The sequence below is a fragment of the Corythoichthys intestinalis genome, chromosome 1 (assembly GCF_030265065.1).
Source record: "Corythoichthys intestinalis isolate RoL2023-P3 chromosome 1, ASM3026506v1, whole genome shotgun sequence".
NCBI classification, from domain to species: Eukaryota; Metazoa; Chordata; class Actinopteri; order Syngnathiformes; family Syngnathidae; genus Corythoichthys; species Corythoichthys intestinalis.
In genome coordinates, this window is record NC_080395.1 from 52935216 (window position 1) to 52962016 (window position 26801).

The window sequence follows — 26801 nt, forward strand, 5'->3', positions numbered from 1 at the left end:
ATTTCCTTGTGAAATCGTACATAATTATGTGCAAGCATTTAAACCAGGCGTCCCCAAACTTTTTCCTATGAGGGCCACATAACCCTTCCCTTCTCTGATGAGGGGCCGGGGTCAGTTTGTAACAGAAAAAGTGTGACGATTGCAGGAATGCCTAAATGTAAAAATGTAATGTTTTTCAGAAAGCCACAATCAAATAACCCTCTTCACGGAACAAAAGTAAATAAAATTAAAATGATATAATATAATAATAAATAATAATAACACTATTAATTAAATAGATAATAACCAAATAACCCTCTCTGGGTTCTTCACAGAAAAAAGCCAGGAAATAAATAACACTTAAAAAAAAAAAAAAATTACAATTTTTTTTCCCCAGGGGGCCTGACCAAATGCGGCTGCGGGCCGTGTTCGGCCCGCGGGCCGTAGTTTGGGGACCCCTGATTTACAATATACCATATGGACGGTATCATATAGAGAGCGAGATTCGAAAAGTCGGCCATCTTAAAGCAGAGGTCTTCTCTGGCGGGCTCTTTTGCAGCGAATGATGCTGCTGATGGTGAGTGATTTTCTCCAGTAAAATACTCTTGGCGAACTCTTGACAGAATTAGAAACAATTGGGTTAATAAGAGTATGATTCAGGCTATATTTTGAAAAAGATCAATATTATTTTTCAGTACACAGTTCATGTACTACATTTTTGACGTTTATGAAAATCCAAGCTCTATGAAAATCGGTTGAAAACAGATAAATTCATAGCTATTTCAAAGTAAACGCTCCGTTGTTTCTCGAATGGCACTGACACAAAACGGCCGACAAGTTATGACGGCCGTCTGTATTAGCGCTCAACGCGCATTGTGTATCTAGTACTGTGTATATGTGCTCTCTATGAGCGCAAACCTGGCGATGACTGGATGACGTGCACGGCGTTCGGGAGCGCGCACACGTGACACTCAAGCTGCAGACTATAGTTCACGTGACGCGACTCTGCCTAGCTTTTCTTTGGTTTTTGTCAGGGTAGTCGCAGGCGATGACGTGGGTGCAAAGCGAGCCGCGTTTCAATTGAAAGGACTTTAAATAATTGTCAAATGCAAAACAAGAAGAAGATAGATCACCGCTTTATTTGAAAGTCAGCCAAGTCAGGTGCACGGAACCACCTGCCCACCAGCGGCAGCAGCTTTCGCTCTATCAATCGCTGCATCTCGACTTTACACTCGTGCACTCTCGAAGACACGACGGGAAATGATGAAACTAACAAGAGCTTATGTTACGCTGTGGCTGTTCACCTGGTTTGCTGAGTTGGGTGAGTCTTTTACGCATAGACTGTAATAAAGAGCGACATGAACAGATGGGCGACCGCTGGGATGCCAATGGTTTTTCCAGCTAGCATTACTGCTACATGTAAAGGCTCGCGATTAGTCTGTTATCAAACCCAATCTTTCTTGTCCATGACATGTTTAAAAATGTGCTCCAGTTAGCATATGTCAAGTATTAACCCACGTATATAAGTCGCATACATTTTTCTAGTCACCTCACGACTGAAGTGTAAGGGAGTTCCCGTTTGTTGAACTTCATCCACGAACACTGTCATGTGCGACTTTTCGAAGGTTCAAACCAACGCTGTCTGGTTTTCAACAATGCAGTCAGAAGTGTATAATATACACGAGCCGTATCTGAACTAATTGAATTGTATCATTTACCTAATGTAAATGTGCAGCAGCACTATTGTCATCTGAGTGCTTATGTGACTGCTGTGTTTGTGTTGCCAAAACAAAACTACGGCTGCTTCCATGAAAACACTTAAAGTAGCTGTCCAAGAGAGTAAATACAAGCTATTATAACTCTTTTCGTATTAAATAATAAACTTACATTATGTATCATGGTAACATTGACATACAATCCACATCTCAAAGCTCAGGTAGAGTAGGTATTTCTTGTTTTGTTAGTGCTTCCCTGTGGCCATTACAAATGTTAATATGCAATGTTTACTTGGTGAACAGAGGTGTCAACAGGTTTAAGTTTCACCAGACAGTGCTGAATGATGGGGGTGGGAAGAACATTGAATGTGTGCACTAATAACATTGAGCTAGTTTGGTAGGAATGATTTAATGGAAAGCTGCTACTGACACTGGGTAATTCTTTAAACGCCTTTAGCCCTTTTTGACATCCAGAATCTAAAAATACAATGTCAAGAGACCTTTAATTGAGTGTTTTTCTGATAGGAGGGTTGAAACAACCAGCCCGTCATGCATTGTTCTTGTGCTAAGAGATTACAACCGTGTTGGTCATTACTGTAGGAAGTATGGAAGTTTTTGTGTCAAAATTGAAACAGCTGATAATTTCCTGATACTGAATAGCAACATGCAGCGTAAGCAAACAGTTAGTAGATTTTTAAAAATAATATTTAGGGATATCCCCCAATCTTATTTTCAGAAAATCAAAATCGTAACTTTTTCCTCGTGAGGAAAAGCGGCATGGAAAATGAATGAATGTATTTGTTTTTAAGTATCAACTAATTGGCTGCCATTTACGGCGATAGACCTGCAATCCATCTATAACTGTCAATGGCAGTGAATGACTTAAGGGCCCTACATATATATTTGTAACACTACTGAACCACAGGAAGGCCAAAGCCCGGGTTTGAACACTTACCACTCATTCACTATGCCACTGTAAAAGATCATCAATAGACTAAAGATGCACACATATTGAGAATGAGCTGTTCTCCAGCCTTATTGCAGCAGGAACAAACAAACTATTTCCGTAAAAGTACTTTTTTACCGCAGAGAGAGGAACCTGTCACTGTGATTGCTTTCATGAGTTGACAGCTCAGACTTTTTATGGTCGTATTTTAAACTTGGAAAACTGAATTGTTGTATCGTTGTACTGTATTACAGGCTTCCTTCAGGCTGTTACTCTTGAAGTGAGGGAGGGGAACGCCACATGTATCAAGACTGAACTCACTGCATTGCTCTCGATCACGTACAACACATCCAGCAATTCGGTATGCATAGCAGAATTTACTTTTTTTTGTTTTGTTCAGGTACTAGTGATTCATTTTACAACAGCCTAATGTCCAATATGAATCTGAATCAATTGTCTTTCTGAAGACATCTGTACAAGTGCCACTTCCCAACACGACCACAGTCGATGCAGGAAGCAGTTCTTGTGGTGCAGTTGGCAGCATACCTTCACTGGTGGCAACCTTTGGATCTGGACACACACTGGGACTGAGCTTCTCAACAAATGGAAGTTTTTATAGTGTGGACACAGTAATGCTGCAGTATAACCTTAGTGACTCCTCCATATTCCCTGACGCCAACAGCTCTGGTAAGAAGTTAAGACTGGTGCACTGATAAGACATTTAGGCATGGATGCTCGAAGTCACTCACAGCAGGGGGTGCTGAGGATTATTTTTAGTGTTTCCCATCCAAAATCGGCAGTTTCAGTCAAAGTTGTCACGCTCGCGCGTTTTCTCCATACAAGGCGTGCACAATGGCAGTGCACACCCATGCTGGATAATTTACGTGCTACTACTAAGCTACTACAAAGACATTGTTTTATTTCACGCACAGTGTGTGTTGGAATTTTTGTATTGGAAATAAAACCGCCTTTGTATTATAATGCAAATCAATGTAGCTAGACGGCGCGATGACACAAACATATTTGAAAACTAAAAAGGTCCAATAGGCCTCAGTTTAACACCCCCTTTACACAACACTAAAATAAATTGCACACGAATATCCAACAGCGCTCTGCATGGCGGCAGCTCAACAGCAACAACAAACAATTATATGGCTACAATGCAAGCATGTCTTACCTATTTGAAGACATCAATGTAGATAACACTATCATAATCATCTTCATTTTCAACCTTGTTTTGAATTTTAGAAAATTTCGCTGTTTTTGTCAGTTGGTGTCCATGTTATTAACAAAAAATAAACTTTTTCAACGTAGATATTTAATCCCAAAAGTTAAATATTGTGTTCTATTGTTTAAATATGTTTTATTTATTTATTTTTAAAAAAGGAATCTACCAAAACTTTTTTTCCCCTCCCCAACACCAGGGGTTGCTGCAGCACCCCACTTACCACACCACTGCAATCAGGCTATTGTGTACCAATTTTACCTGCTTTAAGACTAATGTCAAAGACCTGGCAATGTTATGTCTCATAGCAATATCCTAAAGACCAAGTGTCTCAACACGTGGCATTTTTCCCCTCCCCCAAAGATGTAATTCTTTGACATACAACATTACTATGCATCCAGTGTATACTGTCTTGATTCATACATTTTTAAGCATTGACATTTTTTCCATACATTTTCCCTGCTCATTTTAGTCATAAATGTAAATACAGTCATATGTTAGATACTTGAGTATAAACATGTTATTGTTTACTAAATCATGTGGTTAAGATAAAGGGAAACCACATTTAAACCCAGATCGTCACATTTTCAGCAATTCAGAATACCGGTATTCATATTTAGATGTGTGTTTCTGTCATCAAATTTTGTTCAGTGAGGTGTAATTTGTTGTGCTTATCTTAACTTTGTTAATTTTGATCTAGAAATAAAAGAACAAATAAGAAAAACTAATAAATTCCTAACTAAGTTCCAATCTACTCATTAATTTTAAGGGACTAATGTAATTTTTAACCAATGCCAGGTATTTTCCCCCATATTAATGCTCTTGTTCATAAATGTGCTAATTAAATAGGATTTTATCAATTTTCCATAAAACAAAAAATGCAATAAATTTGGAAGATGATTGACTTTTCCCTTCCATTTATTTGTCATTCAGCTGTGGTGACTGTTGTGTCATCTTCGGTTGGGATCTGGGCAGCAATCAACACTACCTACCGTTGTGCGAGTGCCATTTCTGTTGTAGTCGGGGGACCAGTGGTCACTTTTTCTGATATGAGACTTGAAGCCTACATGCCAGGAAATGATCTGAGTCCAGCTGGTATGAAATGTCTTGTTTTCAAAGTTCTGTTTAAATTTCTAGCTGCACCTGCCATGTCATTTATTAATCCTTGCTTTGGTTGTACAGAAACAGAATGTGCAGCAGACCAACCTAGTACTCCAACTACCACCACTGCCCATACTCCAGTCACACCAGCACCCACACCACCCGGAACACCTGAACGAGGAACTTACTCCATTGACAACAGCAATGGCACTGTTTGCCTATTAGCTCAAATGGGATTACAGCTAAATTTTTCCTATGTCTCTCAATCTCAGAATAAGGTAGTGGAAGGACAACTTTTTAATCTTTAATCGTCTCAGGTTAATGATATATATTTGTTGTTGTTTTTTGTCAGACTGTACAAGAAATCTTTAATCTCACCCCTAATTTGACAAGTTCTTCTGGGTCATGTGAAGTCAATAGGGCTACCTTGGTTCTGTCTCAGGACGGAACCACATCACTTAACCTCACCTTTACCCTGGTAATTGTATATTCTTATCCAAATAACATTGCCGTCTACCTACTTGTGGTTTCTTTGTAGACTAATGTTAATCTATACTGTTCACACAGAATGCGACTACCAACAAATATCACCTTAACGGGATAAACATGCTAGCCAATTGGTCTGACATGGCAGGTATTAAACATTCATAGTACCATTTATCGCTTTGATCTAAATTACATATTTACTTTTCATGTGACTAAATGTGTCTCTGTCCAGCTCCATTTTTAGCAAGTAACACCAGTCTTGACTACCTTCGGACTACCCTGGGACGCTCCTACATGTGTAATGCTGAACAAACTCTGGCTGTAGTGTCAAGCTTCTCTCTCAACACATTCAGGCTGCAAGTTCAACCTTTTGGAGTGACCACAAATCAGTTTGCCACAGGTACAAAAAGTTTCTCTTTTTTGACATTTTTCTGTTACAGCCTCATCCCTAAATGGAAGAATTCATTTTCCCTTAAAAATCCATATGCAAAACCCTATAATGACTGCAAAAAAAAGTTTTAATTCGGCAAATGTATAAATAAATAACTATGAAGGTATCACATATTCACAGCCTTTGCTTAATGTTATGGTACTGCACCATTGACAGTAATTCCATCTTAAATTCGTTTTGAATAATACCACCATCTTAGCACACCTCGTCAAGGCCGGTTTCACCCATTCCTCTTTGCAGCACCTCCCGAGATTCATCATACTAGATGGAGAATTTCAATGCCAAGCCATTTTAGGATCCTTTCAGAGGAGTTTGAGTAGATTCAAGTCTAGACTCTGGTTAAGCCACACGAGGACTTTCATATACTTGTTTTGAAGCCACTTCCTTTGTTGTGTTGGGTTGTGCTGCATTCATCTTGGGTCTCCCTGTTCCTACTGCTGAAAAACATACCCACACCACAATGCCACCACCACCATGCTTAACTCAGGTGGAAAGCGGTATCTGGTTCTGGCTCCCTCCAAACATAATGCTAGGCATTCACGACGAGTTTGTCTCATCAGACTAGAAAATTTGGCCTTCGGTGCCTTTTGGCTAACTCCAGGCAAGTTGTCCTTGCTCCACTGGAGCTTGATCACATTGATATTGCAAACTTTTTCAAAAATGAAGCTAATTTTATATTGCAGTGTACCTCAAAAGTGGCATTTTTTTTCTTAATATATTATTTAGAAGGCTCTTATAATAAAATTTAGAAAAATAAATGAATAAAAACATTTGTTGATGGCCAATAAAACCTATCAGACTACATACACAGTGGTGCCAAAGACTTGTGCAGTCTCATTACAGCAACTCTAAAATTGTTATATTTTTTCTCTTCATTGGTAACCAGCGGAGGAATGTCAGATGGATCAAGACCAGATGCTTATCCCCATCATTGTTGGAGCAGCGCTTGCTGGCCTCGTGCTGATTGTCCTCATTGCATATCTGATAGGCCGCAAGAGGAGCCATGCTGGATACCAGACCATCTAAACAGAATTCATTGCAGGGCAACATGATAGATTAAGTGTGAAGTGGAAGGCTGTGGTGGCAATGCAAGACTGCAGACAAGCATTCGCCAATTGAAAGAAGTATTGCTACATCTGCATTTTTCATAACATTGGGATACTGCTTTTTGTTTTGCAGTGGGGTGGGGTGAAAGACAATGCAACTTGATTTGCATCAAGACTGAGTCCTAGGGTAGAAGCTGAATGTTTGACATTTTGGGGATATTTTTATCTTTTTGAAGTTGATATATTTGTGTGAATGTATTTGTATTTAGTGTAAATTATTTAAAAATCAGATTTCTTTTCCCGCTTTTAGAGACTGATAATATAATGAACAGGAGGACAGAGATATATTTTTGACTGATAGAATTTCTCCTTTTTTGTATGAAGAATTAATGTCTCCCATCGGAAAGTGGTGATCCCCAAGTTGGCATACGCTCCGATGTTTTCCCACCTATTCATGGGCTTTTCAGTGAAGAGCGATGTCCTGCACTGCCTTTTGATTCTAAATATGTCTGGTCATGCTACAATGTGCTCAAACTATTAAGTCTGCCACATAGGTTAATTTTCTATTGCTGTTACCCTCAACAATTGCATAGTGTAAAAAACTATAATTTTTTTTTGTAGAAAATGAGCTGATGTCTGCATTGTGCATTCTACTGAATAAACATCTGATTTGAGTGTAGTGAGTTCATAATTTGTTCTGTATCATGTGTTCGACTGGTTTTGAGGGAAATTAAATAACAATGTTGAATTCAATATCCTGACTTGAGACCAACGCGAAACAAATCAAACACAGGGTTTCTGGAATTGTTATATTTTGGTCAGGTAGAATGAGCGGCAAACCACATGAAATGTAGGATCCAAAAGCTTATGACATTCTTTCAATTCATTTACATTGCAAACATCTTCAAGGTTAGAGAAGTTAATTTAACCAAAGTGGATACCCAAAAATACACTGAGACATCACTTAGCTGCGCAAAGTACAAAGCAAGACCTGGATACTGACATCTGTGGAGTGTATGCAGTAACTAATTCCTAAGGCCTAAATTGCTTTGAATTTCAAACTAAAATTATTTTAAATTGGTACAAAGATCACATGACTATATTTTCCCATTTATGTGTGAAATGTTTACAAATAGAAGTTCAAGGTACAAAAAGGTTTTTGGTCCCTATTCCATTTTTTTTTTTTAAGTTTGTAGAGGAAAAATTCATTTTGCTTCCGCAGAAATGATATGTCCCCGACAGACTGCTCTGAGCTTAGTCAACGTTGCATTAGACAGACTTCCAGGTTCAGTGAAGATTTTCTAGGACAGGAAAAACAGGTTGATGAAATAGGTCACATCAGCAGTTTTCATTTTCTCTACCTTGTCTTACCTGCATGAAAGGATGGCATTCATCCACAAATGGACCGCGTGTCATCTGTTTGAAAATTTGGCATATGTCTGGCAGGGATTGGGCTTGTTCAATTAGATTTCTGTAGCGATGAATGAGTGTCAGTGCGACACGGAACAGGATTTTCGAACCTTCATAGAAAAGGCAGTCCCAAATTCGTAGAACTGTCTGGAACAAGGACATTGATATAAAACAACACATTAATGCTGACAGCAACAAGTGTAATGAGAATTGTTACATTATAATACTGCAATTTTAATACTTTCTATAAACGTATAACCCATGAGCAAAGCAAGTAAGACTACAAGTCTTTTCAAACTAGCATTTCCTTTATAAAAGTCACTCACCTCAACGGGAAGAATGTCTATGTAGAGACAAATGAACCATCGAGACACTACGAGAGTCCACATAACATTGTGATCCACCATGGCCTTCCAAGCCTTAGGGGACCTAACCCTCACCAGCTCCCCCAACACCTCCTGGTCCGTTTTCAAGCCAAGCATTTCTGGACTGTAGTAGTCTGCCATCAGACGTGTGCATCACTCAGGAGGCCATGAAACTGAAGCCATAATACCAAAAACATACATACGCAAATCTGAAAAATACACACCTGGTAAAATCCTGCCAAGGAGTGCATCCATCAGCCAGAAAGATTTTTCTTCATCTTTTGTTATGATGAGCAGATACCCAGCTATAAAATTCATGCCCTAAGACCGTATCAAAACAGTTGACAGAGTAAAATAGTAACTCTACATAGGCGTGGTGGGCTTCAAGCAAGCTGTTAGGCTTAATGGTGAATGAAATGATGGGTTAACAATGCATAATATTCTACAATGCTGTGAAAGAAGAGATTTCAATTTTACAAAAACAGTCTTGACAGTGACACCGCCAGACAGCACATAGCTAAACATCAAGGGTGTAGGTTTGCATAGGGACAGTAGGGACACAACACTACCAACTTTTCAGGATGCTCAAATTGTCCCCACAAACTTATAAGCAACCTTATTGCGTTATATAGTGACTTCAGTTATATGGGTCGTTTAGATTGTCTTGCCATATGTTGTAAGGATAGAATTGAACCGACCATTATTAAGTGAATTACTTCCATTATGTTCGGCTTACATTGACCCCTTTTCACTTGCTGAATGTGCCAGTCCATTCTTCCCTCAAACGCATGTTTGATTGGCTGATGACTTGATTTTTTTATTTATTTTTGTTAAGTTTGGCTGTGCTTGTGGACAAAAGCAGTAGTGTTTTACCTGAATGAAGGCTCCTTTTTTTATTTTTGTTACACGCTAAGACGTTTTTTTCAGTTATATTTATTTATTTAGACAATGGTGAGTGGTCTTAAGACATATTATTTTTTGCATTCCTGAAGAATTAAGAGATTATTAACAGGTTTGTATTTATTGTGTATGTTAATATAATTTTAGGTTCAAATATTGCAATTTAAATTTGCTGATAAAATCCAGACCTTAATTCTGGTATTTTTCAAAATGTTTCTTTAGTAGTCTTTAAAAACAAAGGCTTGAATTGAATGGTGTATCACCTGAACCAACACATATGCACTGCAAAAACACACCTCCTTAAAACTAGTTAAATTCCTTTGTCTTTAGCGTAAATTACTTGAAATAAATGAAATGATCTGCCAGTGCTTCAAGTAAATTTTACTCACTCAGATTTCTTGAAATAAGCGGAAAAAAACTAGCTGAAAATAAGTTTAACAGACTTATTTTCAGCAAAAAGTTGGTATATTTAGTCTTTAAAAAAAGCCTGTTTGTCAGAAATGTTCTTAAATCAAGGACAGATATTGTTCAAAACATTGTTTAAAAGCATTTTTTTTTCTGGATTCAGGTGGGAAAATGACCAACTTTTAGATTAATGGGCTTAATAAGGACAATTAGTTACATTTACTTAATTAAAATGGACTAATCTGATGTATTAATCTGTTAACTGGTCTTTAAAAGTCAAAACAAGATGGAGAAAATTATTCAACTTTTAAGAAAAATGATCATTTTAAGTCGTTTTAAATTTGCAGTATGAAAGTTAGAATAAGTCAAAACATATTTATTTTGCATTTATCATTTAGCCCATCAATTAATTAGATTTATATTCATGAGGAATGTAGCCCTGAACTCTGTTCACCCAATCTATTTGGTCTTATTAATGTCCCGTCCCCAGCAAAAAGTGTACATGCAGCTTATGCTGTTATATCGTCCCTACCAATAGTGGGAGGAAACGTACGCCCTTGCTATACATAATATGTAAGCTACCAAGGTAATGGATTCATTTTGAAAATCTGTGTTTTGTTACTACACACTTTAAATATTATTATTATTATTATTATTATTATTATGCCTTGTATTTATGTAGAGCTTTTCAGGACACTCTACAACACTTTACATTGCTTTATTCTTTCGCTCCACACTAGATGGTGGTAAGCTTCTACTAGTATTGTACTGTAGCTACAGCTGCCCTAAGCAGTCTGCAGAAGCAGGCTGCCAATTTGTGCCATCAGCCCTTCTGACTAAATCAACCACTCATTCACACTACTTTCGCACAGCCAAGTAGGGTGAAATCTCTTGCCCAAGGATGCAACAACAATGGGCACAAGTGGGAGCTGGATTCGAACCCCCGATCCTTGGACAAGCCACTCAACCACCTGCGCCACTGTTGCCCTTTTTTGGACACTGCAAAGGAGCACCATAAAGAACAGGCTCTTTAAAAATCAATTAATTCAACTGGTTCCATTAGAGGGGGAAAGCTCAGGATCTGCTGGTCCTCTAAAATGTATGAACAAAAATGTGAAAAATCACAAAGGTGTGGAAATATTCAGTTTTAGTGTTTTTTTCCCAATTACCTGACAATAACCCACAGCTGCATTGTGCTGACCGTAAGCCCGCAGCACATTGTACAAAGCTTTCTGTAGACACGGGTTGGAGGTCTTCCGAAACAACACATTGTCAGGAAATGTTCTGTTCAAGTCTTGAAAGGAAAAAAAACACACTTTAAAGGGCAGTCAGTAGTGCAAATACATCTACCAGTGCATGCACTACCTCAGGCTCTAGCGTGGATAAAAACAACCTCAAGCTAACCTGTAGAGATGGTCTCCACCACTTTGGGGTCATGTTGGGCACCAAGCAGGGTCTGGTAGTAGCCTGGATTCTTCTCCAACTGCTCTTGAGCTCCACTAGCCACCATCCAGATCAGAGCCCTATGCTCATTCGGTATCCCCTTACGTATATAACGCTTCACTGAAGTAAAAAGGAAAGTTTACTGTGTGCATGACACACTTGTTGTGGCACTTTCCCTTTTCAGACTCACGTTTCACATTCCTCTGCACCTTGTGTTTGCGCTTCAATAGTTTAGACCACTTGATGGACCTTTGAGTGAGCACCACAAGATACTCCGACATCAGCTCTTCATATGACTCGTAGTCAAAGTCTTTTGGACGCTCAAAGCCATACGGATCCACACTGTGTGATATATGACAAAATGAAGATTACAGTATTACTTATTAGTGCATTATTGTAGGGATTGGTCTACACTTGTTAAAGTTTGTCCTGAACATTTGTACATTCTGTTAAACAAATAAAGAAAAACACACACTCAAAATAAACAGTTAAGAGTTAGGTGCTAGTCTACTTATTTAACCAGACTGGATTTGAATGAGAAAATACTTTATGTCTGTCCTACTACCTAAATACAGTACTGTATATACGTTGTTGTGGTGAAAGTGAGTGGCTCAAAGTAGTACCTTTAAGATGATTAGGTAACATAATAAGCTTCCGTAGCTTAACACTTCAACAAGAGTGATCACTTACAGTATGTGGCAAATAAGCATTGCAGTCACATACTACAATTCACCTGACCAAATGTTTAAAACTAAATATTTAAAGTAAACGTAAACAGTTTGTAAATAAGTTCATACCAAAGCTTCTATTGCCCAAAAAAAATACAAGGCCTGAAGCAGGTGACATTAAAAGCCGGTGCAGATGGGTAGTTGGAAAAAAAGATTCCTTTTGACCCACCCCTGCTCCCTACCAGTTGTTTTGGAATTAATTATTTTGGCTCAATTTACAGTAATGTAGCAAAATGGAGGGATGGATTTTCTAACACACTGCAAAAAGCGTTCACAACACAAAATATTGTGTTTCTCTACTACGGTTTCTCTGACATACAGGGTCAGGCTTAGGAGTGGGAACCTCTTGGTACGTCATGATACGATACGATACGTGATATAAAGCTTATGATTTGCGATATAAAGCTTACGATAACGATGATCTGATGATCTGATGATATGGCGATACAACGATTATCGCTACATTGGTCAGGAAATCATTGTAGGATATTCTACAAACAACTAATGAACAGAAAAAACAAGCTTCTGTGAATTGGAATGTGTTTATCACTAGTAGATGTCCAATCCATTTGAAGTGGGAGGGTGGCAGCGAATGAACATTTGTGTGATGAACATCCCTCCCACTTCAAACGTATTAACGTCTATAGCCGTCAGTGGCAGCCAATGCCAGGCAATGAGGTAATTTTGGGCCATTTAAGGTCATTTACCTGTTGATTTTCAGTTACTTCCTGTTGATTTTCACAACACCCTGTGTGGTTGCTGCACCCAGGTTATGGAATAGTCTTCCCCCTGAAATCCGCACCACTACAAATTTGGGCCTTTTTAAATCTCGTTTAAAGACACACCTTTTTAGACTCGCCTTTCCCCAAGATTAGTCTAGCCTGGTTCTATTTCTATAGGGTTTTTAATGTTTTCGGATTTGATCAGTTTTATTGTTTTATTTGCTGTCTGACTTTAACCGTGACGCGTTGTTTCGTTTCTTTTTTCTTTTTTTCTTCCTAATGTCATTGTATAATACTTTCCTGCCTTTTATTTACTATGTGCCATGTTTGTCTTTGTTGTAAAGCACTTTGGGGACCTTTCGGGTTTTGTAAAGGGCTATATAAATAAATTTGATTTGATTTGATTTTGGAGTATTTTATGGGTCACTTCCTGTTTGAGTTACAGAACAGGACGTGACCTGGGAATCACCCAAATGAATAGGCAGTGACTCAAACTCAACAGGAAATTACCTGTAAATGCCCTAAAATGAACTGCAAGTCACCTGTAAATTCTGAATGACTGTGGATGCTCTGGTTTCGAATGAGCGAACATTCCCAGTTTAAATGGATTGGGCGTCGTGCACCGTCAATGCAGCCTTGTACCATGCACCTGGTTGGTTCCTTTTTATTTTATTTTTTTTTAGACATTGATACCTTTTTAAAACGAAAACAATTCTTGGCAGGAGCATATCAATAACCTTTTGGGATACAAAGTATCACGATATATCATCATTTTGATATTTTGTCACACCCCTAGTCAGGCTAATCTGATATGACCATATTAACCCTTTATAGGGCAAGTGACCTGTTGTCCACATACATGGACATCATGTTTTGGGTCATACTGTATATAAAGATAATAACAATAATCCATATTAGATAACTATTATACTGTATATATTTTTAAGAATAACTAGGAATTAAGATGAATCAAATGATAAAGAAACTAAATTCATCAAATTAAAGTGAATTAAATCAGAAAAACACTATGAGTTATGACCCCTAGTCAAAATTATTGACTGCATTGACATTTGCTGCCGCCAATGCAACCAATGAGTTAAGCGAGTACTCTATGAAGGGTTAAGTCTATTCCTGAGTCTTTTGAGAAATGTGTATACTGTATATTGTAATTGGCTATAATGTTATAGTTGTCACGGAGTGTCTCGTGTGCCCCACAAGTTGTCGCGGTCTTTCAGTCATGTCCCACCATGAGTTTTCGACAGGTAATGCAACTCGGAACGGAACTAGTTTGATCGTACAGCTACGCAGGATTTCGCGTACATCACAAGTATTGTGAAACTATGGCAATAACTATGATATGATTAGATGAACTTGTTCTGCACGAGATTTAACTGGTAGATTTTAGATGAAATGTCCGTACCTGTCCACTCTCTCTTTGGCTGTGTCGCAGGAGGAAGGAGTCCTGTTTTTTTCCATAGCTTCTCTTTATTTTCACCCACTTTGGCTCCTTCTTCCTCTTTAGCCTTACCTTGGTATATCCAGATTTTAGCTTTAGTTTTAGGTAGAGTTCTTTAAGGTGGATTGTTTTGTTGTTGTTTAACAACACTGGTTCACCAATGGGAGATCTCTTTTGCCCCGGAGTATCTTTACACGCTATTCTTGACAATGAAAGACATTGAGTATCAAATTCATCGTTGTTTTCTTTCTCTGGCTACTCAAGTAAAGAGATCCAGTTCGCCATATGGAGAGAACTTGCAGTCGGACTTTTTCCTCCATTCAAATGCACCTGCTCTGCTTCTTCGTCACATCGGAAAAGTACCGCGCCAAAGAGCTCGAGGAATAAATGCAGTCCGGACATGAAGATCTGAAGTTTGCTGCCTAGTTGAAGATTTGCTTGATCTCCTAAGGAACTTCGTGGAAAAAGGTTTCAGGCTCGTCGGGCTTGAACTGGGACTCGCATGTAAATTAAATCACGTGGTGCATTCACGTGAATCAGGTAACGTCAAACTCTTGTTTCCTTAAATACATATTCCTGTACTGTACATTACAGTGGCAGTTGTGGCTTTAGTCCGTTCATTTGGTTAAACAGGCCAATCATGTGTAGATGTAACATGAAGATGTAACGGAATCAAAGCAACGCATTATATTCGAACCATTAAGTTTATCTGTTGTTTTAACCTCCTACCTACAGTATGTCTGTATATACAACAACGATTAACTCATATAATTTCTCTTTTAAACACTTTTTTAATCTTCGTTTGAGATTTTATTGGTATACTCTCCATACCTTCTCATGTATTTTTAAATTGCCCCTCGGGAACAAATATAATGCTCTGAATCTGAAACGCACTGCTGTCAAGTAAAAACACTTTTCAGTGGACAGCGCTCTTAAAGGGACAGTCTGCACCTTTATCACGTGCCTAGCGGCGGAAATGATCTTGTTTAAAACTGGGGGGAAAACAGACAAACACAGAATTTAGGTTTTTCCTGATGAGTAGTAGTTGAGAAAATCATATTTAAAAGCTACTATTTGCAAGCGGTGGCTGCATGACATGAATCCAGACATTTTATCATTGCTTGTGCTATTTTAGCCAATCAAATGCGAGTATTTAGGATTGGCCGCCCTTTCTTGTGACGTCATTAATACTTCGAATCACATTCACCTGTGAGCGAGTCTATCAGTGTGTATTTATGTGGGTATAACTAAAACCACACTCTGCACTCTTAAGCGGTGTCATTGTTTTGTAATTATTACGAATTAATTTCTCCATTATCAGAGGTTAATTCATTTTTGATTTGCAAACTTCTTTAAAGCTCTTTTTATACATTTTTTATTTGAGCTTTCTGATACATGAACATCATGAATAGTTGACAGCAAAACCGAAGGTAAAAATTAACCCCCATCTTTTTCATGGTCTATTCGGTATGAGAGAAAAAAATGTTTGAATAAATTAACAATAATACTAAAGTTGTCTTTAACAGACTAACATAATTGTGTTTGGCTCTACCATGAACCAGGACTTCCATCTATTTGACATAAACCATACTTATGCATCACACTTATAAAACAAAAACAAAAAACACAAAACATATCTGTATTCAGTAAACAAACAACAACCACAAAAACACATCACTTGAACATTCAATAACACAATTATTAATTATTTGAATATGAACATTTAAGAGTTTTGGTCTCTGTCACCTACTTCAGGGGAGAGGCTGCAGCACCCATGTGAGTTAAAGCGGTACAGAAGATGTATGTGTATGGGTATGTGTTTGGTCTCATTATCCCATGTCTGTATTTAAGATCCCCTTGTGCAGTGATCATCTATGGCAGCGTCTCGTTCTGCATCCATGCTCAACTTGTTCTGTTCCCTCCTCCCAAAGTAAGTTTTGATACCCCGTCTTTTATTAGTACTCCAGAGGTTTGTTTACACTTTGCTTTTCTGGACTTGATTTTATTTTTTGTCACCGTTATTAAACAATTTTTCACCACGCCTGTCTGCCTCACCTCCGATTCCCTGCATTTGGGTCTACCTCGCCTCTGCACCTTGACAGAATGAATGACAAAGGTTGCATCTTCAATTTTATTTCAATGACTTAAACGTCAAATTGCGATTTACTCAATTTATTTATTGATCACACAGCTAATAGGCTACACACAGACATAATTCAAAGACCTCACTCAAGTTACAAAAATGGTAAAGAACTTGTGAAATTACGGTAGTTATTTTATAATTGGGAAAAGGACCTAAATGTTATAATGTATTTTTTGTCATGTGTCATGTTTTTATCTTGAATTCATACGATCTTATTCAGTTTACGGTCTACAAAGTTATCGAAAAACAGTAGTAGCAATTTTTAAACCTCCTGTAATGTGACTTTTGTACAGTATAATTGTTGCCAATCTAGAAAGTAAAGGTATCTGTGAAACGAATGACTTTGGGTTTGTATGTCTGCTTGACAGATGGGTCCCCATAGTTTATTGACGTATATTTTGGTCTCTGAATCTTTTGGGTCATTTGTAATTGCGTTTGAGCAGGGTACATTAGCATACTGAAAGCGGCCTCATGTTGAGAACAGTGTGGTACTTCTGCACTTCTCTTTTCTTTGTCTCCTTCAACCCCTTCATCCTCGTCATGTTTTAGCTGAAATGTTGTTTCTGCTGCTGCATGGACACTTTGCACCTTAATGTCAAAAGGACAAGGCTCTTCAAAAGTTCCCTTTGTCCTTAATCCAGCTTCAAAAACATTTTTAGAAGCATTTGGTGATAAAGTCCACATTTCAGCCAAAGCAGTCTCTGTGTGCAGTGCTGGTTGACAGGAGGCATGCATAATTTCATCACATTGTTGGGCATCAATTCTACAAATGTGTGGAAATATATAGTTCTGCATTCCTCTCTGACTAGCTACAACTTTTTGCCGATTTGGGTCATGCATCAGTTCTTTACCAATCGAGCTATAGTCGCTAGTACGAATGGAGAATCCTCCTATATATGTTTCTTCCATGTTTTTCATGTCAAGGCCGGATAAAGTTTCATGTTTATGTCTCTTGAAATATTGTTTAGGTGAAGATTCCCAACATGTTGACCATAGCATAGTGGATGGAAGAACAACTGCCAAATGGCACTTGAGTGGGGTATCTCTTTGCAGAACAAGGCTGTACTGCCAAGGGAGAGACCAATGTGTTACACATCTAACATTGATTGTCTCTTGACTAGCATAGTTCAATTTAACTGATGTACATTTTTTTCCTTCACATTGTGTTTTACCAGAACCCCAACATTTTGCACCACCATTCATGTTATCTACTAAATGAGAACTCGTGTTATCCAAATCTGGTTGCATTTGCTCTACGTTCAAGTTCAGGTATTCCTTCTTTTCTGGCTTTTTATGGCCCTTATTTGTTCTCTGATTTGATGTCAATAACGTTGTTAAACCTTTTGATTTCACATTTTTACACTGTATTTGTTTGTGAGCAATTGCATCCATGACTGGTTTGTGCCCACCTTCACAGTAAACAACCTTCTGTTTTATGCTTATTGTTCCCGAAGGTCTCTCACATGAACATTTTGATTTGATCCCCTTGGACACAATGGCGATATTCTCAAACCTCTGCATCAGGCAGGACATGAGGATCCCTTTTCCAATTACTGTTGTGTTCATTGACTGCTTTGATGCTTTCAATCCAATTTCCTTCTGCTCAGTCATGGCAAACTTGGACACAATATCTTTTACACTCCAGGCTCTCTTCAGCTTGTGCTCCCGTATTTCTTTGTTAGTTTTGTGCATTGTATGTGCACCATCTTGCTTGTGATTATGAGCACCTGCCATACCTCTCCTGGGTGCCAGAGTTCCTACCTCCCTTCTGTTTGTCAGTGTAGGTTTGGGCGTGGACCTTATGAATTTGGACTGGAGCAGTCGGAATTTAGTAAGGCGCTGGGGCACTGGTTCTTCTACCTGATCTGCACCAGACATTGTTTTACAAATTTCTTGTTTCTGTTCTTTTCGTTTCTTTTCTGCAATTTTAGGACTGTTTTCCGAAGTTTCTCTTTTGATCATTTTATTAACGGCCTGAATCACTGGCATGTCACTTGTTTTAAATTCATTCATTTTAACCGATGTCTGTATTTTCTGAACAGGGGAATCCCTCGTTTTCTCATGGGAAGTTGTAAAAACTAGCTCATCTAAATCTTGAGTTCTAGTAGTCCTGTTGAATAGGTCCTGTGTCAGGTAGTGCAGGAGAGTTTCCAGAATCCCTCGGAGCACTGGACGACAGTTGCGGTCTCTTAACAACTTCCGCAACGTACTGGCATCGGGGGTGATACAGGCTTTCTGAGAATCTGGTCTATAGAAAATAAAGGATATGCAAAACTTAATCCACATGACTAGGCTTTGTAAACACAACTATGATGTCATCTATGTTCAATTTTTTTTCCCAAATATGTGCATTTTAATATAGCTGCCACTGACTAAGTAACAGTTAAACAAAGATTTTGTTAGATTCCCCCCATGGGACAAACTGAAGCCACGTGCGTGATAAATGATACAAAAACACATTATAACAAAACATGTAAATTTGTCATACTGAAGATCTGCAACCTTTCAATGAAATCAATTATATTTTTAGTTGACGAGTATTTACCTGTTATATCAAATAAGCAACCATACTGCTGATGGAAGAAAAAAAACCTGATAAAGTGAAAAAAGGTAATTATTTTTCTTTTTTATGGCTACACCTATGATTTTTTAAGAACTGCATATCTAAAAGGGTTAAAGAGAAAAGTAATATACTGCCTGCCGTACTAATCAACCAACTTTTCATTAATTAGGCAGACTTGATTAGTTCATTGCACTATAGGATAATTTGGGCAGAATAAAAAAATGTAGAAAACATCCAGTAACATTGTTCAGAAATGTCAAAAGAAAGGTCAGGGGCTTTAAGCACATTTAAGTACAATTTAATCACTGTGATGTTATTGTTAATTCACATGCTATAACTAATGGGTGAGTCACAGTTCAAATCACAATCAATGTTTCTAGATACATAAGTACTGTTGTGCTATACATACTGTAACTGTCATGGATGAATTACTCCAGAAGACTGACAAATGACAGTTGAATAATTATATCTCAAATGACATGTCATTAAAAGTATTTAAATTAGATTAATATTATGTGCGAAATGTATTCTATTGATGAACATTGATCCAGAGAAAACTGTGGTTTCAGTGGTCTAAATACAGGTTAGCAGCAAAGGGAAGTGTAAGGTGTTACCATTGTTTGCTTTAAGGTGTCATAAGATTACTTATTCCCATGGCAATGAAACACAATCCATACATTTTATATTAAAATCCATTCTATAATAATATTAAATATACTGTACTTAATGTGGAAAACAGGCATATTAGTTAATTGAACTCACTGAAACGCAATAGCTTAACCTCTCATGTAATTCATTGCAGAAATAGTAGGTGGTTGATGGGTAGCAGGTCAAGGTGAAAAGATGGAAAGGGTGAAAAGAGAATGTTACAGTAGAAGTGCAGGATGAGAGATCTTTGGCTCGTGCAGTTCCATTGAAAGCTATTCTGCTTGTGAAGTGCAGTTTTACTTGTCTATGCACTTCTCTGCTGACGCTGCTTTGTAAAGCGCTTCTCCAAGCTCCTCCAAACGTTCCCTTTTGTCTAAATTCTGGTAGAGGCTTGAAGGAACTTGTCTTAGACCGTACATTAGGCCATAGAGACACCCTGCGATTAGGCCTGTGGCTTCACTCTCCCCTAAAATAATACACAGTTCTCAGTAAAAAGGACTTTTACCAAATTATCCAATAAAAAAAAATTCTTACAATAATTCTTAAACCTACCTCCATGGAACATTGCCCTTTTGCATAGTTCAGCCCAGTCATTTCCTGCAATTAGAAGGGCGTCGTAGGCTATCATAGGTGCATCATGTCCCCTCCGTCCTGCACGGCCTTCCGAACTCCATCGCTTGTACATCTGTACCGACAGAAAGTGCAGAGTAGCAAGGGAAACCTCAAACTGTATTGTAAACTCCATTGACACAGAATTACCTTATCAGTGTCTTCAGCATCATAGCGATTGTCAAACAATGGTTTATTCTGCCCTTCTTTGTCTAGTTCCCTTTCTTCCAAGTAAAACTGCCACTTCGCCTCAAAGTAGAACCAGTTTTCCTGATATTCTGCAAAAATGTACAGTAAGGTTCAAACAAGAGCCTTTTTCTCTATATGCACACAGGACTGGTACATGTTGAACTCCAACAGGTTTGAAACGGGGCAATGGCTGATTCATTGGTTCATTGCCATACTTTGTCATTTCAAAAAGATTTTTTTTTTGAAAGAAATTTAGTCTCACCTGCCATATGACGTATGGTCTTCTTAAGGTACTCCTCCGCGCGAGGTATGACCTTCATGAGCTCACGACCCCAAGTCCCAAGGGGTTTACCCTGGATCGCATAGGAAGCAAACAATGCTGTTGTCAGGGAACCCAGGAACCCTAAAAGCCAATAGTAATTAGTAGTGAAACTATGTTTTTAGGTAGAACAAATATATATTTACAAGTTTAGCGCTAGTAAAACAGGCTGTGGCTAGATCACCTGTGGGATGGTTGTGGGTCATCCTGCCCATCTCAATGCTGACCTCTATTAGGCTGTCAAGTCTCTCAGGTTGCCAGTATCGCATTCCCACACACATGGCCTTAGCAGCTGCCCCAAACCCTGACCCTAACCAGACACACACACAATTCAGATTTTTTCTCTTTCGAAAAAACAAAACAATTTTACTGCGAGAGAAGCATCTTCCAATCCCAGGTGACCTTTTTCATTAAAGGGTGTGTGCCAAGCAAGCAGAAAATTGTCAGGTTTGAGGTGAACACAGCCTTCCACTGTGGCCGGATCAGGGTTTCTACCCTGAAGAGACACCATGGCGTCAACGTAGAGACGTACCAGCTCACGGTAAAGGTCCTCCAGACACCAATAATCTGAATGCACACAAAGAGTCATTCTGAGTCATTCATAATTGGCACGCAAGAGGAGTTGAGTGTTGCTGAAGTGGGCTAAGTTTAGCCTCAGTCTACAGCGCAACAGATTAGAACGAGCATACCTCAAGCAAGTCGAGACACAACAACATGCACACAGACTGGTCAGCTGGGATCCACAAGGAAATCTCATAGCCATTGATGAAAAAGGACCAACTACTGTACAGTATAGTTTTGAGTCCTTTCACTCCTTTAAACTGACTTATGCACATACTTTCACAATGTCACAACATACTTTTCCATGATGTGTCTCTAATATATCAGCTAGTCTTCCTTCAAAGAACAAACATGTTTGTTTGTTTAAATTAAACACCCACTGAATGGAAGATTAAAAGGGAAACATTTCTTTTAATAGATAGTAATAATTCAGTCTGCCTCATTGGTGTGTTTAAACACTGTACATGTGCATGTGTGCTGGCATTCCAGGATATGGCTAAATGGGGATACATAATCTCAAAAGATGTCATCGCCATATTACTGTAACTTTGTTACCAGCGGAGTGACCAGCTATTGTTCAATGAGAGCCAAGATTTTGTATGCTATTTTGAACTTCACCTTGCTAAATATTTATTGCCATCTTTCGAAGGGCTTATGATGACTTTCGGTGAGGTCACAGAGACTGCATTACGTCTGTAATATATTTTTATTTTGGCTGTATGCCAGGACAGTAGATTTTAGATTGTTGTCCCTTCAGAACATTGATTAACAGTTGTTTTATCCCAAGAAACCTATGAGGTCCATCATCTAAAATACGATAAACGGTATTTAGTGCAAAATCTAGACAACATACCTGTTATAAGTGCCTCGGCTGTGGTCATGTGCATTAACGTTGCATCACTCAGCGGCCAGTTATCAGGGTCCAGTTTTAGTGTTCCCAGACCGCCCAAAGATGCCAGTTCTTCTTGGATCTTTTTGCCTGATGTGCAACTTTCCCAGTGGCCTTTTCTGAAGCCCAAGGCATCACCAACACCACCCAGGACCAGTCCTGCCTTGAATTTTTCCATGGTACCCTTCGGCGGTTTGCAGGTCAGAATTTAGGCAGTTACTGGCACACCCAACCTTTTGGTAGTAGCTGTCCTCCCACACTCCAAAAGAAAAAACTGTGGATAATAACTACTGCAAAATTCCCTACAAAATGTATGGCAATGGCAGCAGTGGTTTAGTCATTTCTTTACCAGCTTTCCAGATCACAGCTGTCCATTAGCTTTTCACCAGTAGTCCGAAGCACGTACAGGTCAGGATAAATGCACCTTTTGTTTCAAGGGTGGGTACTCGCATCAAAGTTTCATGTTGTCATTCATAGCTTCTTTATGCTGGCTGTGGTATGTTCATGGGAATCGAGCGTCTCCTAAAAAGGCAATCCCCTTGGCTCTATAGCTTAAAGGATGTGGTGGTGATGGGGCCTGGAAGAGATGCTAATTTGCTGCTCGTCAGCTGGTGCTGGACATTGTTAATATTCCACCCACCCCATGGGAGGAGGAGAGTAATGGTGGAACATCATCCTCTGTTTAAGCAATCATTCTCTGAAGTTCAAGCTAATCCTTAACGCACTATTTCAGACCTATTCGAACGCCACCTAAATGTCCTTTCTTTTAGCTTACCCGATGTCTTCCTTTTACTATTGAACAAAATAATCAACTATGGTATTTGAAACTTCCTTTATGGACCCTTTACCCTCACACCCTTATTTGAGTGGTCATTTGATTGTAGACCCAAACATTTAGGTAACAAGAGACATAGCATTGCCACAAGAGCTTATGAAGACTATGACAATGATGATGACATGAAATCGGAATGTAACCTGATAAGAGACAACTGTTACCAAGCAGACATAGACTCTCACACACAAATACACACTAGGCAGGGCTTATTGTTGGCAGTAACCATTACTGTCTTTTTCATTTTTACATAATGTTTTGGATTTCGAATGTTGAAACACTATTTGGAAACAATTTCTAAGTGAAGGAAGTAATGACAAGTAGTTGTCGATCCAATGTCTTGAAAATTGATCCATTTTTGTGGAAAATTGCATTATTTGTCATTCCGTTTAGCTCACACTATGGTAAATGTTTGGGATTTTTTAAATCACATTACATTGCAAATACCATGATGTAATGAATATTGCAAATGCTTGCTGTACAATGTTTTTCCAGGATTAAGAGCTTTAAAGCAACATTTTAACTCAGAACTAACAAAGAGAATTAACAAAGATCACTCAAACCAGATATATCATCATCACTGTATGGAAGTGCAGATGAAATATTGGCGGTGGTTATGATTATAATGTTTAGCACTTTAAACTCCCTTTAGCTAGTAACAATGGATACCATGGTAAAAAAGCATGCTTCTACAAATTTAAGTGTGTCGTCTCAAACTGATCAAAGAATTGCATATAATCAATACATTCATACAAGTAATTAAATGGCTAACAGACATCCCCCGTACTATTTATAAACACTATATTTTAAAGGAGTATTGGTTAGCACCTATCTACAACCCTAGCAGGATAAGTGGTAAAGACAATGGATGGATGGAATCTCCATTGGAACGTTGGTGTGGAGTTTGCAACTATTTGCATGAATTTTCTCTGAGTCATCCTGCTATATCACAAAAATGTGCCACCGTATAACAGTAATAGGGGCAAGGGGTCTAGAAAATGGGTGGATTGATTGTACGTGGTAGACCGCCCCATATTATTGGAATAATTGTACACTCACCGGCCACTTTATTAGGTACACCATGCTAGTAACGGGTAGGACCCCTTTTTGCCTTCAGAACTGCCTCAATTCTTCGTGGCATAGATTCAACAAGGTGCTGGAAGCATTCCTCAGAGAGTTTGGTCCATATTGACATGATAGCATCACACAGTTGGTGCAGATTTGTAGGCTGCACAGCCATGATGCGAATCTCCCGTTCCACCACTTCCCAAAGATGCTCTATTGGATTGAGATCTGGTGACTGTGGAGGCCATTTGAGTACAGTGAACTCATCGTCATGTTCAAGAAACCAGTCTGAGATGATTCCAGCTTTATGACATGGTGCATTATCCTGCTGAAAGTAGCCATCAGAAGTTGGGTACATTGTGGTCATAAAGGGATGGACATGGTCAGCAACAATACTCAGGTAGGCTTTGGCGTTCCAACGATGCTCAGTTGGTACCAAGGGGCCAAAAGAGTGCCAAGAAAATATTCCCCACACCATTACACCACCACCGCCAGCCTGAACCGTTGATACAAGGCAGGATGGATCCATGCTTTCATGTTGTTGACGCCAAATTCTGACCCTACCATCTGAATATCGCAGCAGAAATCGAGACTCATCAGACCAGGCAACATTTTTCCAATCTTCTATTGTCCAATTTCGATGAGCTTGTGCAAATTGTAGCCTCAGTTTCCTGTTCTTAGCTGAAAGGAGTGGCACCCGGCGTGGTCTTCTGCTGCTGTAGCCCATCTGCCTCAAAGTTCGACGTACTGTGCGTTGAGATGGTCTTCTGCCTACCTTGGTTGTAACGGGTGGTTATTTGAGTCACTGTTGCCTTTCTATCAGCTCGAACCAGTCTGGCCATTCTCCTCTGACCTCTGGCGTTAACAAGGCATTTCCGCCCACAGAACTGCCGCTCACTGGATATTTTTTCTTTTTTGGACCATTCTCTGTAAACCCTAGAGATGATTGCGCGTGAAAATCCCAGTAAATCAGCAGTTTCTGAAATACTCAGACCAGCCCTTCTGGCACCAACAACCATACCACGTTCAAAGTCACTCAAATCACCTTTCTTCCCCATACTGATGCTCGGTTTGAACTGCAGGAGATTGTCTTAAACCATGTCTACATGCCTAAATGCACTGAGTTGCCGCCATGTGATTGGCTGATCAGAAATTAAGTGTTAACGAGCAGTTGGACAGGTGCACCTAATAAAGTGGCCATTGAGTGTATGTCAATGTCGGGAGCCAGCAGTCAGAGATGATTCTTTTGGATCTTTCTCTTCCATGCATTGTGACTGTGTACAACTTTTGGGCCATTTCAGTTGAGAAAATAATTACTGTTAATTACTATTTGTAAGAATACCAAGTCAGCTGGGATAGACTCCAGCAACTCATGACACTCATGAGGATAAGCGGTACAGATAATGTACGGAATAGTTTCCATAGGTTAGAGCTAAAAATGGGACATGTTGGAGAAACCAAAGTTAAATCCGAAATAATGTCATGGAGCTACAAGATTTTCACCCTAGATCAAAGTTATTACTCTAATAAGGCTTGCTGTTAAAGTCACCTTTGTATTCACCAAGGCCAGGCCATTCAATTAACACAGGATATGACACAATTGCTTCCTGTGCTTACACCTTCAAATTGATTTGAGCATCTATTTGTGCGGCTGGGAAGAAGTTCCACGCGGCAGTCCCACTGCCTTCTCAGCCGGGCTCTCCAATTTCTGCTTCCAGTCGGGTACCTAGCTGTTAGGGCTCCTTGATTGCAGGCTGGAGACCAGATGGGCGTAAGCGGCGACAGCTGCGAGCCATTAACATCAGCCGCCTACAAAAGCCTGATCATCGTTGCCGCTCGTCGCCAGACCAACTCTATCAGCATTCCCGTCAGTCACATCCAGCACTCAGGTATTCTCTACATATATACACCTGGCTAACCTGACCTTTGTTCCGTCCCAGGATGGGACAGGTCCTGACCTGTACCGTTGCCTGATATCACGTCTACGCCTGCCAGCGACCACACAACATGCACGTGTGCTGCTACGACCCTCGACGCGCCCCTGAAAATAAACTTTGTAAATAATAATGGAATTCTACCTTGTCTGCTTTGGGGTCCAATTCCCAGCGCGCCATAACACTAGCAGCCACAGACTACAGCATGCGTGTCCAAACCTGTCCGCAAGGGTCGCTGTGGGTCCTGGTTTTTGTTCCTACCAATCGAGCACAGACAGTTTAACCAATGAAGTTTGTGTTAAAACAAGCAGCACCTGACTGCAATCAACTGATTACACTTCTAAGACACCAGATTGGTGAAAAGATGTCATCTTGTTTTGTAGGAATGAAATCCAGCACCCACTGCGGCCCTATGTGGAATAGTTTGGACACCAATGGACTACAGTAATAGGGCAGAAGGTGGGTCCCACACTTTTCTGTATGGCGGGACTCTCTGGGCAGGGCCTCATCTTCATCTGGGCTGTCGGTTACGTGGGTGGTGGGATCGGGTGTGGTCGGGGCTCCACTACTGCGATGGGCTCTTGCTGTTCTCCTGCTTCTGTCTTTCTCTCTGTTACACGGGCATCCTTCCTGGGCCCCTGCGCAGTTCGCCAGCTGGGTGCCGCCGGCGG

General features: G+C 39.4%; 3 protein-coding genes and 1 long non-coding RNA gene across 5 annotated transcripts; 2 read left to right on the forward strand and 2 right to left on the reverse strand.

Moving 5' to 3' along the window:
- The first annotated feature begins 932 nt into the window (after positions 1-932).
- On the forward strand, positions 933-7628 carry lamp1a (lysosomal associated membrane protein 1a). 2 transcript variants are annotated; one of them, XM_057842411.1, is made up of 9 exons: positions 933-1300; positions 2895-3001; positions 3108-3327; positions 4799-4960; positions 5048-5244; positions 5319-5444; positions 5534-5600; positions 5685-5852; positions 6892-7628. In XM_057842411.1, exons 1-9 carry the CDS (start codon positions 1240-1242, stop codon positions 6927-6929), a joined length of 1146 nt encoding a protein of 381 aa, XP_057698394.1. In that variant the 5' UTR covers positions 933-1239; the 3' UTR covers positions 6930-7628. The 2 variants fall into 2 exon arrangements, with proteins under 2 accessions (XP_057698394.1, XP_057698388.1); XM_057842405.1 differs by having other exon boundaries at positions 934-1300; positions 6790-7628.
- A 125-nt stretch (positions 7629-7753) lies between these two features.
- Positions 7754-14918, reverse strand: grtp1a (growth hormone regulated TBC protein 1a). The gene is made up of 8 exons (XM_057849655.1): positions 14343-14918; positions 11663-11814; positions 11434-11592; positions 11199-11323; positions 8949-9045; positions 8686-8858; positions 8321-8506; positions 7754-8250 (listed from the first exon to the last, which is right to left on the reverse strand). The coding sequence occupies exons 1-8, from the start codon at positions 14396-14398 to the stop codon at positions 8155-8157; spliced, it is 1044 nt and encodes a 347-aa protein (XP_057705638.1). The 5' UTR covers positions 14399-14918; the 3' UTR covers positions 7754-8154.
- LOC130923731 (uncharacterized) lies at positions 14042-26614 on the forward strand. Its single transcript, XR_009064764.1, has 4 exons — positions 14042-14918; positions 16230-16308; positions 25915-26063; positions 26137-26614. It is a non-coding gene; the product is annotated as an uncharacterized LOC130923731 (long non-coding RNA).
- Positions 19001-23074, reverse strand: adprhl1 (ADP-ribosylhydrolase like 1). Its single transcript, XM_057849649.1, has 7 exons — positions 22264-23074; positions 21252-21416; positions 21034-21159; positions 20793-20933; positions 20492-20619; positions 20285-20417; positions 19001-20198 (listed from the first exon to the last, which is right to left on the reverse strand). Exons 1-7 carry the CDS (start codon positions 22475-22477, stop codon positions 20029-20031), a joined length of 1077 nt encoding a protein of 358 aa, XP_057705632.1. The 5' UTR covers positions 22478-23074; the 3' UTR covers positions 19001-20028.
- Positions 26615-26801: the final 187 nt, after the last annotated feature.